The sequence below is a fragment of the Prionailurus bengalensis genome, chromosome D1, assembly GCF_016509475.1.
Source record: "Prionailurus bengalensis isolate Pbe53 chromosome D1, Fcat_Pben_1.1_paternal_pri, whole genome shotgun sequence".
Taxonomy (NCBI): Eukaryota; Metazoa; Chordata; class Mammalia; order Carnivora; family Felidae; genus Prionailurus; species Prionailurus bengalensis.
In genome coordinates this window covers 80,423,811-80,438,080 of record NC_057346.1, presented here as the reverse complement: position 1 = coordinate 80,438,080, position 14,270 = coordinate 80,423,811, and the positions used below count along the sequence as shown (strand labels likewise).

The 14,270-nt window shown below is 34.3% G+C and overlaps 1 protein-coding gene across 3 annotated transcripts in view; it reads right to left on the bottom strand.

The window, feature by feature from the left end:
• The window catches only part of LUZP2 (leucine zipper protein 2), a 513,981-nt gene that overhangs the window by 131,826 nt on the left and 367,885 nt on the right, over positions 1-14,270 (bottom strand). For all 3 annotated transcript variants that reach the window (XM_043580830.1, XM_043580831.1, XM_043580832.1), the window contains exon 7: positions 10,955-11,017. In XM_043580830.1, coding sequence (XP_043436765.1) covers positions 10,955-11,017 — 63 coding nt within the window. The remainder of the gene's footprint in view (positions 1-10,954; positions 11,018-14,270) is intronic.

Genomic DNA, 14,270 nt, shown 5'->3' with positions numbered 1-14,270 from the left:
TGAAATGCATCCATTGTTTTCAAATCCCTCACTAAAGCATGAAGACATCTTATTCAAACGGAAAGAACTTTGCTCAGTGCCTGACAGATAACACATGCTCGATCGATAATTTAGAACAAATGAATGAACACGAAGTCAGGAAACTCAGATTGAAGTTGTATAATCATAGATAATTCACTTTAAAACTCTGGGTTTGGTTTCTGAAAAACCTGCATTTTTGGTGATACTCAGTATTTGAAGAATCCCAATGTTTTTGGAGAAAGTTTAATGTTTACCAAATTTCAATTTGTTACAACTTCTGATAAGAAACATGTGTCCTTTTATATATAATCTGTGTGTCTATTCCATTATCAGGTAACGAATGAAAAAAAATCAATGAGGCTTGTTGGCTTTGTGTTTTAGCATGGAGGCAACAAGCCTGAAAAGTTGTTTTGTTCTGGAGAAGGTCAATTAATTTCCTCTTGTGTCCTATTCTGTTGTTTAAAAACAAGTAGGGAGGATCACAAAAATATAGGGAGTCAGAAAAGAAACTTCTGCTCCAAGCAGTTGCCAATTCTAAACTGAAAGCAGCATACTTTTGCACTGAAACATGCTTACGGTTTTAAGGAAATGCATTGAGTTTTAGTTGCCAACCGATGTTTGTTTGTTTGTTTGTTTTTGTCATCAAGTTATATTTACAGCTATACATGTTTGGCCTTCAAATCTTTCAGTGCATTAGAAAATATTTCTTGAAAGTATAATCTATAAATAGCCCTAAGAAACAGAATATAACTGGGGACAATGTAATATAAAAAGACTGAGATTAGAATAAAACTGTCACTTCCTAGTTTTGTGATTTCGGACAAGTCTTTTAACATCCCTAGGCTTTGTTTTTCTATTCAGGATAAGGTGATATTATTACCTGCCCCGACTGACTTGTAAAATTATTTTAAGCCACAAATGAACGTGTTTTGAAAACCTTAAAGTTTGTCAAATCAAGTAAGAAAGTAAAACCAGTAACCCTTCTCACCCTTTATGCATGGTGCCTACATTTTAGGGCCAAAGCTCATTTAGCTGGAGATAATTTGACACTTGTAACAAATGATTGGCACCAAAAATGCTTTTGCTCATTCAAAAATAGTTTAACACATAAATGTGATAAATGTAAGATAATGAGAGGCAGATGCACAGAAATTACCTTAAATTACACAGGGGTTTAAAAATTATGGGGCAATTGCTTCACAAATTCTCTTAGAGAAGACTCAAATCTTCAGAAAATAATCCGGCATTCATACATGGAAATTCATGTGGCAATGTCCCTGCTTTTAGGAGCAGACAACAGTGGGGATATCAAGTTGGGCACATCTTATTTCTAGAGAAAATACCAATGAGAACACATGCCACGTTGATATCTAAGTTTCAAAGGAATGGATACATCTGGTCTGTCACCAAATCTGCTGCAATAAATATCAGAATGTTGATACAATGATATAAATATATACTATGAAATAATTATCAATGTAATAACTATAAATCTCTGTCAAGTCAAATATGCTTGATATGATACTCTAAAACAAGTCAGTTCAATTTTAAATAAATGAATGCATGAATGAATGAATCTACTATGATGGTTTCAATCTATTAACAAAATTGCTTTTTAAATAAATATTTTGGTGGCCTTTATTGTCAAACCTCTGAAGGTCTCAATTCCCTCATTGTTAGATGGATCCCCCAACTTCTCTGTTTGACAGGGGTTGTCATGAGGATGCGATAATGTATCAAACATTAAATATATGTAAGGCACAGTGATTTTCATCCTGTTTCCTATTTTTGTGGAATTAAATGAAAAGGCTATCTTGTTTCTTTCCATAGTGAAAAATCATAAAGTGAAATTAAGTTTGTAAAAATCTAAGTGAACAGCTGAAATCTCTAGCAATTTTTATTACCAACACTTGTGATCTTTAAAAGTTATAATAGCCAAGATATGGAAGCAACGTAAGTGTCCATAGGTATACAAATGGACAAGAAAGATGTGGCATATACACACACACATAATCACCCAATGGAGTATCACACAGCCATAAAAATGATGGAATCGTGCCATTTGCAACAACGTGGATAGACCTGGAGGATATTATGCTAGGTAAAATAAGTCAGACCAAGAAAGACAAATGCTATATACTTTCACTCAAATATGGAATCCAAAAAGACAAATAAACAAACAACTAAAAAGCAGTATCAGACCTACAAACACAGAGAACAAACTGATAATTGTCAGGGAGCAGTGGTGTGGGGGGTGGGAAAAACGGGTAAAGTGGCGTGGGAGATACAAGCTTCCAGTTATGGAATGAATAAGTCATGGGAATAAAAGGCACAGCATAGGAAATATAGTCAATGGATTATAACAGCTTTGTATAGTGACAGATGGTAGCTACACTTGTGGTTAAGACAGCATAACATATAGACAAGTTGAATCACTATGTTGTACACCTGAAACTAATGCAATATTGTATGAAAATTATACTCAAATAAAAGAAGATAAATCATATATAAATATATATGTATATTATTTATCTTCTTATATATATATATATACATATATATACAATCCCTTTTACATATATATATATGTATATATATATATATAGTCCCTTTGAGGGCAGTAATTTGATCATTTTGCCACTTTATTTCAAACACTGAAGGACACACAATATTATTAAATTGTTTTTACTCAATAAATAACAGAAACAATCACAAAACCAGTATAACTCAGTGGAAATCTAATTTAATGTTGTCATTCTTTTAATAAAAAAATAGAATGCATACAAATTGAATGTCTCAGAATATTAGAATATGGAGAAAAGGATGGATATTGGGACCAAATTGTGTCCATCTGAAACCTAAGGTCAGGACATTGACAAAGAGTTCATAAATATCAGAGGACAAAGCATGACGGAATATTCAATATGTGCTACAACTAGTACGCAGTAGGAAAACAAACAGGATTTTATATAGTGAAGAAAGTAGACACACAACCAAATGAAGAGCTACCCACTGGGAGACCACAGGAAGTGAGAGAAAGAAAAACAATAACAATAAAAGGCAGGGGAAGAAGACTGACATAGACCCTGAATATGAACATATATGATAGATGGGACTCCTTCCTCAGTTATACAGTATAGTGAAGACCATTAACTTTTTAGGCCTCACTTTATATGCAGATGCACACACACACACAGACAAACACACACACACACACAAACACACACACACCTTATGGTATGTATGTATATATAGGTATGTGTGTGTGTATATATATATATATATACACATGAATGTATATGCATATACACACATATTCAATACCTCAATACATCATATAAACCTAAATTGTTTTGAGGAGTAAATGAGATAATGCATATAAAACACATAACGGGGAGCCAGGGTGGCTCAGTTGGTTGAGTGGCCAACTCATGATTTTGGCTCAGGTCATGATCTTACAGTTATGAGACTGAACCCTGAGTCAGGCTCCATGCTGAGTGCTGAGCCTGCTTAAGATTCTCTCCCTATCTCTCCCTTTGCCCTTCCTTCTCTTGCATACACATGTGCATGCTCTCTCTCTCTCTCAAGAAATTAAAAAAAAAGAAAAACACATAGCAAAATCTCTTACGAGTGCATAGTGTTTAGTATATGCCAGTTGTTATTATTACTCAAGATTTTCTGTTTTATAGATACAAAATGACACACTTAGAGGCAGTAAAATTCTTTTAAAAAACATATTTTGGACATATTTATCAACAAAATGCCATGCTTTATTTTATATAAATATACACATACTATAAGCACAATATTAAATAAGGACTGATGTTATACTTATGATTTAAAAAGGCCAAATGTTAGCAAAACGACAGGTGGAACAAAACCTTCAGCAAAGGCAAAAACAGGTCAGTCTCCACACGGAGAAAGTCAGTTAAGGAAACCTGTCATGACCAAAATGTATGTGCAAGAAGCTTTCTACCCAGACTATAGCTATTCGTCAGCTTATAGGACATGAAAGTGAGATCAGATCTAACTTCCAGTTAAACTCAGCAATGTTTCCTTTTGAGAATCTGAGAACAAAACTCAAATTGTTTGTCATTTCCTACTTCACTAGGGAAGTTGATAAATTCAATTTTGGTAACTGGGAGCATTACGGAAATTGTTTTGAAATTACCAAAATAAAAGTGAGGAAATGAAATTAAATTGCTTACATTTTAAAATAAATGTCCAAGCTCCCAGTAATCATTTTATGGTAAATTAAAATAGCAATTTTCCTTTTATAACCTCTCAAACAACAAAGTTTGTTGCCGCTTTATTGTGGGTATTATTTACTTAACTACAACAGTGGACTGAATTGTGCCCCCCGCCCCCCAGGGCTAAAATTCCTATGTTAAAGTCCTAACTACTTGAAGGGGTAATTAAGGTTAAAAAAGGTCATGAGGGTGTGGACCTGGTCTGGGTGGGATTAATGTCCTTATAAGGAGAGACACCAGAGAGCTCGGTCACTCTCCCTGTGAGGACACAGTGAAAAGCTGGCTGTCTGCCAACCAAGAAAAGCACTCTCACCAGAAACCAAACATTGCCAGACCTTGATTTCAGACTTTCCAGCCTCCAGACTCCGAGAAAATAAATTTCTGTTGTTTAAGCCACCCAGTGTATGATATTTTTTTATGTCAGCCTGAGCAGACTAATATATTTACTCACCTATGTATTCTTGTTTCTTTAATAAGAATACTCAGAACTAAAGAAGTTTTAATTAAACACAACATTTCTTTTTTTCTTACTGTACTGATGGTAGAGTCAACTGTTGTAATTTTCTTAAGAGAGGTGACCTCAGCAAGATGGGGGGCTAGGAGGTCCCAACAATTGTCTCCTGAACAAAACAACAATAACAACAAATAAACAACTACGAACAGATGAAAATAGCTTAGAGGAAAGCTGTGAGCTACAGTGAAGAAGCAGCCAAAACTCTGTGAAACTCAAAAACTGAGGATGGCCACATAGAAAACCATAGGAAGGATTTACCTATGTCACCCCATCACCCCCAGTCCAGAGCAGCTAAGTGCCAGAAGGAATCCCCACAGAGGGATTTCACCCCACAGGAAAAGGGAGAACAGGAGAGGCCCCAGCAAGCCTCACCACTGTGGAAGTTTGTAGCCTTTGCTACCAAGGATCCCATAGTCTTCTCTAGTGTTGATCCCAGAGGACAGAACCTTCCAGAGTCCCTGTAGAGCCTTCCAGAATCCCTGCTGTTACATCTCCTCCCCATGGCTGGAGCTGTTGTTGCAGTGAGACATGCCCTCAGGGTCCCCAAACCTCACTTTCTGGGATTGGGATGCCCCAGTGCTTTGCCGTAAATGTGACCAGAGCTGCCACTGCTTGGAACGTGCCTTCCAAGTTCCCACGTCCTGGCTCTGATCTGTCTTTGTTGAGGACCACCTAGTTGGTGCCCTGAGGGCTCACCCCTAGGTCTCAGGTCACGGTTCTGGCCTGTCAGTGTCAAGACTGTGCTGCTGCTGCTCTGAACACCGCTCCCTAGGTCCCAACACATAGCTTTACACACACACAATGAGGGGACAACAGTCTCTTCAATAAGTGATGCTGGGAAAACTAGATAGGCACATGCAAAAGAATAAAACCGGTCCCCTATCTTTTTATTAGTCATAAAAATTACCTTGACATGAACTAAAGACTTAAATTTAAGACCTGCAACCACATAATCCCTACCATAAAACACTGGGAAAATGATTCTTGACGTTGGTCTTAGCAATGATTTTTTGGATAAGAAGACAAAAAAAAAAAAAAAAGACAGCAACAGCCAAAATAAACCAGCAGGAATACATCAAACTAAAGAATTGCTATACTAAAAGGAAACAATCAATAAATTGAAAAAGGAACCTACAAAATGGAAGAAAATATTTGCAAACCCCATATATATGATAAGGGCTTAATATCCAAAATGACCGACAGATATATGAAAAGGTGCTCAACATCACCAATCATTAGGAAAATGCAAATCAAAACCATAATGAAATATCACCTAAGACCTGTTAGTATTGTTATTTTCAGAGACAAGAGATAACAGATGTTGGGAAGGATGTGGAGAAAAGGGAATCCTTATCATTGTTGATGGGAATGTAAATTAGTATAGCTATTATGGAAATCAGTATCTTGGTTCCTTAAAAAATTAAAAAGAAAGTTCTAGTTATAAAATAAATAAGTTTTGGAGATGAAAAGATGAACAGCTTTTTATGGTGAGCACTGAGTAATATATAGAACTGTCAAATCACTATGTTGTGCATAAAAATTATATATGTATAATTTTTAAATATATATACACAAAGGAACATACATATATATATATATAATTTTTACAAAGGAAATATATACATATATATATACAAAAAGGAAACATATATATAATTTTTATAAAGGAAACATATTATATATTTATACACAATACATAATATATGTATACACAAAGGAAACTACCATGTGATGCAGTAATCCTACTTCTGTGTATACATCTGAAAAAAATGAAATCAGTATCATGAAGAGTACCTGCATAGCCATGTTCATTGTAGAATAATTCACAATAGCCAAGCCATAGAATTAACTTAAATGTCCTTCAGTGGATAAATGGGTAAGGAAAATGTGGTATACTCAATTGAACAGTATTCAGCCATAAAAAAGGAAGAAACCTTGACATTTGTGACAACATAGATGGACCTGGATGATACTAGGCTAAGTGAAATAAGCCAACCACATAAGCTAAGAGAAAGACAAATATTGATGGTATCACTTACATATGGAATATATGGAACAAAACAAAACAAAATAAAACAAAAACAAAACAAGCCAATTTTATAGAAACAGAATAGAATGGTGGTTGCCAGGGGCAGGGAGACAAGGGAAATGGGGTGAAGGATATCAAAGCTTAGAAATTTGCATTTAAAAGAAAAATAAGTAAAAATAAATAAAGAAAGAAAGAAAAGAAAAAATAATAAGTTTTGAGGATCAAATGTACAGCATTGTGTGTAACATAAAGTTACTGACAGTAGATCTAAATCATTCTCACCACACACACACACACACACACACACACACATATACACACACACAAATATTATCAGAGGTGATGAACGTGTTAATAATCTTGATCTTGGTAATCTTTCCACAAGGTTCATGAATATCAAATAATTACGTTGTACACTTTAAATATATATGATTACATTCATCAATTATTCCTGAAAAAAGTAAAAAAAAAAAGTTCTAAACTCAAAAACAGTGTACTAGGTGTCAATAACATTAAAGTTGTTCAATAATTTTGGTGAATTATTTTATAGTTATATATATGTTCAATATATACCTCAAGTTAAAAATAACAACAGAATTTTTATCATAGTTTAAGTTTAAATCACAACACACACATATATGAATACACAGATGCACAAATATTTATAAGGTTAAAGTTAAGTCACTATTGGAATACATATGAAATATTATGCATTTAGATTTTACAAAGAAATAAAGGATGTTTTATGTTTTAAAATTATATGAAAAAGGAGAATAGATAACATAAACTCTATATTAACTAATATAATCATAAGGCAGATTATGCCTAATATAAAAGGAACTAAACAGAAATATAAAATATTTCAAACTATTGTGTGTTTTGAGTGATGGGTTTTAAGTGAGAAAATAATACTTCTGAAACTAAACAATTGTATATATAAAAGTAAAATAGAGCAGCAAAATGGAAAGTAGATATTCCACAGAATATCATCTCCAAGTGGAATCAGAGAGGATAAAAAGTAACTCAAGTCAGGGTAACTAACAGTCAGCAGGGCCTCACTTCTTCCTTTAGTAGAGAATGTGTACTACCCCTGGCAGCCTTCCTAATCAAAAGCCAGTTCTCAAACATTAATAAGAACACTGAATTTATCAACATGTCTGACAATTGTCAGCACATGCTGTTATTTTTAAAACATAACTGAAGTGTTTCAGCAGTACTCATTGCTCTTCAAAGACTGTCTTTAACAAAAACGATCAAATCTATTCAAAATTGAACAGATTTTCAGGGAACCTACTTGAAATAGAATCCTCTATTACTCATCTCTGAGTTCAGCAAAATATTACCAAATATATTCTGTGGGTTCATTTTCAAAGGTGCATGTAGTCACATGCCCTTTGGGACTACATACATGAATTTCTATAATGTACTGCCATGACACCTCTATTTATGTATGCACATTGGTATATACATGTGCCTATATGTATGTATGAATTCATTTATTCATTCAGTACATGCTTATATAAGACCTAAAATGCACACTGTTGATATAGTAATAGGCAAATCAGATGAGTGAATGCCATTAAGATGAATGAATGAATACTATTTCACAATGGAAGCTGAAAACACTAAGGTCTCACTTGTTTTGCACGGTTGCATGATCATGTTTGGAGAAACATCTTAAAAAATTCTCCTCCCTTATAAAAGTTATGACACTGAAGGACAAGCGCTTGCCCCTTCCTTTTTCTCCTCTGACTTTGTACAAAATTGGACAAAGGAGCATATAAATCTTTAACTACTATCATATATAATGAGGGATCAAAACTTAGAATAAGTCAGTAAGTTGAGGACCGAGATATGGAACGGTAGGAAAAAACAAACAAACAAACAAAAAAGTTGGCCTGTTGACATTGTTTAGTTACTGAATAAGTCAAAAAGTGTCATGTTTATAGACCTCTCATTATCTTATTTAACAAAACTCTTGCTGGTACACAGCACCTTAGAGAGTGTATACGCTAAAGGCATTCTAACTTAGGCAACTTCATGGTCATACACAATTCACCTGATTTGATACACAAGCGCTTCTTTCAAAGTGACAAAGGCTTACAAATAATGTCTCATTTTCAAGTCATAAAGATTTTCAACAAATCCTGATATCGGTACTTTCTGAAATTTGATAAATTACTAATGTATATTCAACAACTGGTATATTATGAAGAAGTAAATCACTGAAAATTATTGGATCTCTTCAATCTCTTTTCCCAAATTTTCTTCAATTTGGGAAATTAAATTCAAAAAGTTTAAAAAGCTTACATGATCTATCTTTACATAAATTTCTCAGCCTCCTACCTAAAACCTATCAGCTCCAGGGAGCTTGGATTTGTTTTATTACAGTCCTGATATTAAGTTAAACTAATTCACAGAGAAATAGAAATTTCTCTGCAAATGAAAACACACACACACACACGCACACACACAGACGTTTTATTTATTTTTTCCCAATTTCAATTATTTACTGTTGTTGACAATTTATTTATTGTTGATGACCTTACAAAAAGCAAAGGCCAACCTGAAATTAAGAGTTAAAATGCCCTGAGCTCGAGTCTCAATATGAAAGACAAGTGCCTTGGGTTTTATACTTTTATCTACTTATCACATAAAATGAACAGAGTATTGTGAGGCAGGGATCTATAAACATTAATAAGAATTAATTCAGATTTTTCTTAGTGTGCAGGGGAATATCTTGTTGTAAATAAGGTAAAAAAAAAAAAGGAAAGTAGCATATTCATGTAAGAGTCAATGGCAAGATATGTCCAGATTCATGCCTCACATGGAATGAGTTTTTAATAAATACTGGCTGACATAATAGGACTACCTTCCCCTGACTCCGAACCAAAAGTAAAGGGGCTGAAGAAGGGAAATGTGTCATTTCTTATTGTTTTCACTGGAAAAATTTTAGGTTTTTTCAATCATTAAATAAAATGAGAAACTATCTCCCTTTAATTTAAACCTAGCACATATAGATCGGGCTGATCATTGTAATGAAAATATTTTTTAAAATATTATACAAAATGTAATTCGTACTTATTATTTATCAAGCAAATTATTACTCCTACTCCTAACAGCCTAATATTCCATCACTCTACTGCGTTTGGAAATGCACATGTACCACAAGCACAACACTTGCCTCTTGTCTCCCCCTGCTCAAGGGAGATAAAAGAAAGTATCTGTTTAAGTTTCACCTTGCTGCTATAACAAACTACCCTGAATTCAGTGGCTTAAAAAAGCACAAACTTATTCACAGACAGTTCTGAAAGTCAGAAGTCTGAAATAAATTTTATGGGACGAAGATCAAGGTGTTGGTAGGGCTGGTTCTTTCTGGAGGCTATAGGAAGGAAATCTTTCACATTGCCTTTCCTCCTCCAGCTTCTGTGATCACACAACCTTCTTGTTTAGGCTTTCTTATTTCACTGCGATAAGGACTTGCATGATTCTATTTAGGTCTTGCCTGGATATTTTGGAATAACGTTCCTATCTGAAGATCCTTAACTCAATCACCTCTGTAAAGTTTCCCTTCTCATAAAGTATAATATTCACAGCTTCCAGGAATTGGCAAGTGGATATCCTTGGGGGGACACTAGTCCATAGTTTGTGATAGATGTCTATCTATACACAGATGGTGACTTGATAGTCTTGTAGAAAAAAAAAGTATCAATGATGAAAATCAATCAACAATGATTAAATAGGAAGACTCTTAGTAAAAAAGAGATTTATGCAGGGGCCTCTGGAAGTCAAGAATGTAGGTAACCAGTGGATCTCATCTCTGGATATTCACTCAATCTATGCTCTCCTTAATGTAAATATTCTGAAATACAGTATTCCTCAATATTGAATTAAAGTAATCAAAGGTTACAAAGAGACTTTAAATACTTTGGAATAATGCCTACCTTTGATTAAGAATGTACCCAGGAAATCATATTTGCATTTATCTCCGTTAATTAAGAAGGCAAGAAAATGAAAATATCTTCAATGCAGTCAAATACAGCTATAATTCTTATAAAAATCCAGAAATTAAATGTAAGCTAAATAATATTATAGTTCACTTATTGGGTTGGTGGAGGGGGAAGGGAGAAAGATTCTCACCTTAAATAATAAATCCTTCTTCCCATAACGAAGCTCTTTCAGCTGGGCTTGGATTTTTTTTGACTGCAAGAACAGAAACATAGATTAGTGCCTTAATTTCATTTATATTTTCAAACTTGAAGATTAAAATGATTTTAAACTGTACAAGAATAAAGTTTGCAGTCAAGCAAAAGCTTAATCTCTGCTTTCGAAGTCAGACATCCAGGTCGTCCAGGCAGGAAGAGAAAACCAAAGCCTGTGCAAAGGAACCATAGTGTTTAATTTTTGGGGGTAGAAATTTTATTTGACATTTAACATTTAATTTTTTTATTTGAGTAAAGTTGGCACACAATAGGAACCATATTTTTTTAAAGGCATTATTTAAAGAAAGTAATTTATCGTTTCTCTGTCTAGCATCTCCCCCCACAAAAGAATACACACACACAAAATTTTAGTCACCAGAGCATGTACAACAATTCAATTTTAGATGCTGGATATACCTATGTATAACTAGGCTACAGTTTTCACTGTTTAGTTGCAATTACTTATTTTTTAAGATTAAATAAGGGTAAATTTAAATTGACAACCAAGTTTGAATTTGCTGTACGTCCAAAGGGAGGGTAGCAAGCAAATGTGACAGAGTGTAAAGAAAGCAGCTAGGAAGCTGAGGTGAAGGCTGTTTGCTCTGCAGAAGAAGGCACTTTTTGAGAGGACTACGCCAACTATAAAAGGGCTTTATAACAAGGACATTTCTCTCAGCAGACATGGTTGACTACCCTATGGATATATATCTGGTGAGCCACAGATGATGATCATGCCTTCCTATTTTTCCAGCACAGATGCAATTTCAAATATTCTAACATGAGGACCTCAGGTATTTGTCTTTGTGTATCTAAAATGACAAGTTCTGATTCCTCAGTAGGAGAACATAAACACAAACGGATTATCATCGTCAAATAAAGAATGATAACTGAAAAAATAGTAAACGAGTTGAGGAGGAATGTAAAATGGTATAGTCACTTTGGGATACAGTTTGGTGGTTTTTTATAAAGTTAAACATAAGCACACTGCATTATACAGCAATGCTTTCTAGGTATTTGTACAAGAGAAATTACAGCATAAACACAAATGTTTATAGTATCTTTATTCGTAATAGTCAAAAAGTAGAAATAAGCAACATGCCCATTAACTGGTGCACAGCAAACATTTTCTGGTACGATCATGAAGTACTAGCATACTGTTGAGCAATTTAAAAAAATGAATTAAGTACTGAAACATGTAACAATGTGCATGGATTTCCAAAGCATTATACTGTGTGAAATAACCCAGTCACTAGAAGCTATCTTTTGTATAATGCCATTTATATTATATTGTAAAAAAGACCAAAGGAGAAGGACAGAAATTAGGCTAGTAGTTGACAATGGCTGCGGGTTTGTGGTAGAGGTTATAAAACAGCAAGAGAAAACTTTGAAGATGATAGAAATGTTCTATATGTTTAACATTTGATTTGCTATACATCGATCAAATCCATCCAACTGTAAAGTTAAATGGGATGAATTGTAGATAAGTTATATCTCAATAAAATTCAATTTCAAAAGTAGCTGGCCATAGTACATACTAAGCACAAGATCCTCTTTAAGGTCCTCTTTATGAAGGTCCTTTTTAAGAAATAAAGCCCACTCATATTTTTTAAATATTATAATTTTCAAAGCTACATTGAATGTACATGAGTCTTTCACTGAACCAACTGCAACTATACTATTTAGTTTCCTACTATATTCAGGACATGTCTAATGACGCGAGATAGTAGAGTTTGCCAAGTGGGAGCTATGTTATGGTGTATAATTCCTAAATTATTGGGTAATGCTGGAGGCACCATCAATTAGAGCACAATCTTAAAAGTGCTGTCTGTGGTACACCACTGAAAGGCTCTAATATTAGAAACAGTTTTCACAGACATCCCTATCATGAGCCAACGACATTTCATGATCTATTGAATCTGGAAGTTGATAAGAAAGAACAAAAATAAAATGAAATGAGATAAAGGAAAGGAAGAAAAGACAAGGAAAAAGGGAGAGAGGAAAAGTGAAGTGGGGAGAGTGGTGATTTGAAATAGAGAGAGAATGAGGGAGAGAGGGGCAGGGGGATGGAGGAAGGGAAGGAGGAAGAACCAGCTTCTTGACACATTAATAATTCACAACTCTGCAGTTAAACTCCATACTCAGAAGAAGTAAAGATTTCTGTCTGCTTACAAACTAGCTACTAATTTCCATTTCCATAAGAAAAGCATCCTCTTTCACTTGATAGGACTAGTGAAAGTGACGTGCATGATATAATGCATAAGAAGATAAAGAGCTGTTGTTACAGGTGTATGGTTTAAGAATAACAACTTTCACTTGAAGCCCCCAGTCCCCTGAATTTATACTTCTACTTCAGGATTCTACATTTATTATAAATCTGGTCTCCTGGCACAAAATTCCCTAAGTAACCCCAGATAATGGTATTTCAGACACCTTATCCCTCTCCTTACATTAACTTCATTTTGTTACATTAACTTCATTTGCAGGTTTGTTCATGGCTACCCTTAATTTTGTGCTACTGATTCCAGCAAAGAATCATTTCTGTGATCTTCTCCAACTTCAAATGCACAATTGATTGCCATTGTCTCCCACTGTTCCCATCTACTGTCTGGGGCTCATCAACAAGACAGGACAGTCTCTTAGGTCAACAGACTATTTATTTTTCCAATCTAATGTTGACCAATATCAATGCAGAATGAGAAATGACTACTACCCATGCCCAATTTCACTCCTACCCCTCCAAATAATTAATGCTCTATTTTTAAAGTGTCAAAAAGGACTAATTTTAACCATTTTGGGTGTTTATTTTAATGCATATTTATACTGAATGTACAGAATATAATTTAAACTTTTATTCATAACTTGAATTATTAAAACATCAATTTTTGTCTTAGGCAGTGATTCATTCAGGAACAATAATAAAAGCCTACACATCTTTGTTCTGCACTGAGCAAGAACAGCTAGAATTCCTGAGTTTAGTTAAGGTTATTTAGAAACATTTGTCTTAGAAATTTTCATTACGGTCACTCATCGCTTCTCTGCGTTGTATATTCCAGCCATCTTCTAATGTTCAGTGAGGTAAAAAGGAAAATCCTATCAAAAGATCTGATGAAGGTATACAAAGTAAGAATAAGTACATTTCAGGTGCATGCATTTTATAATACACATTGATCTAAAACCCCAATGACACTGTATTTTCCTTTAGCTTCCTGGCATCATTTTGAAAAATTAGAATTGTCAGAGGGATAATCTTCAAA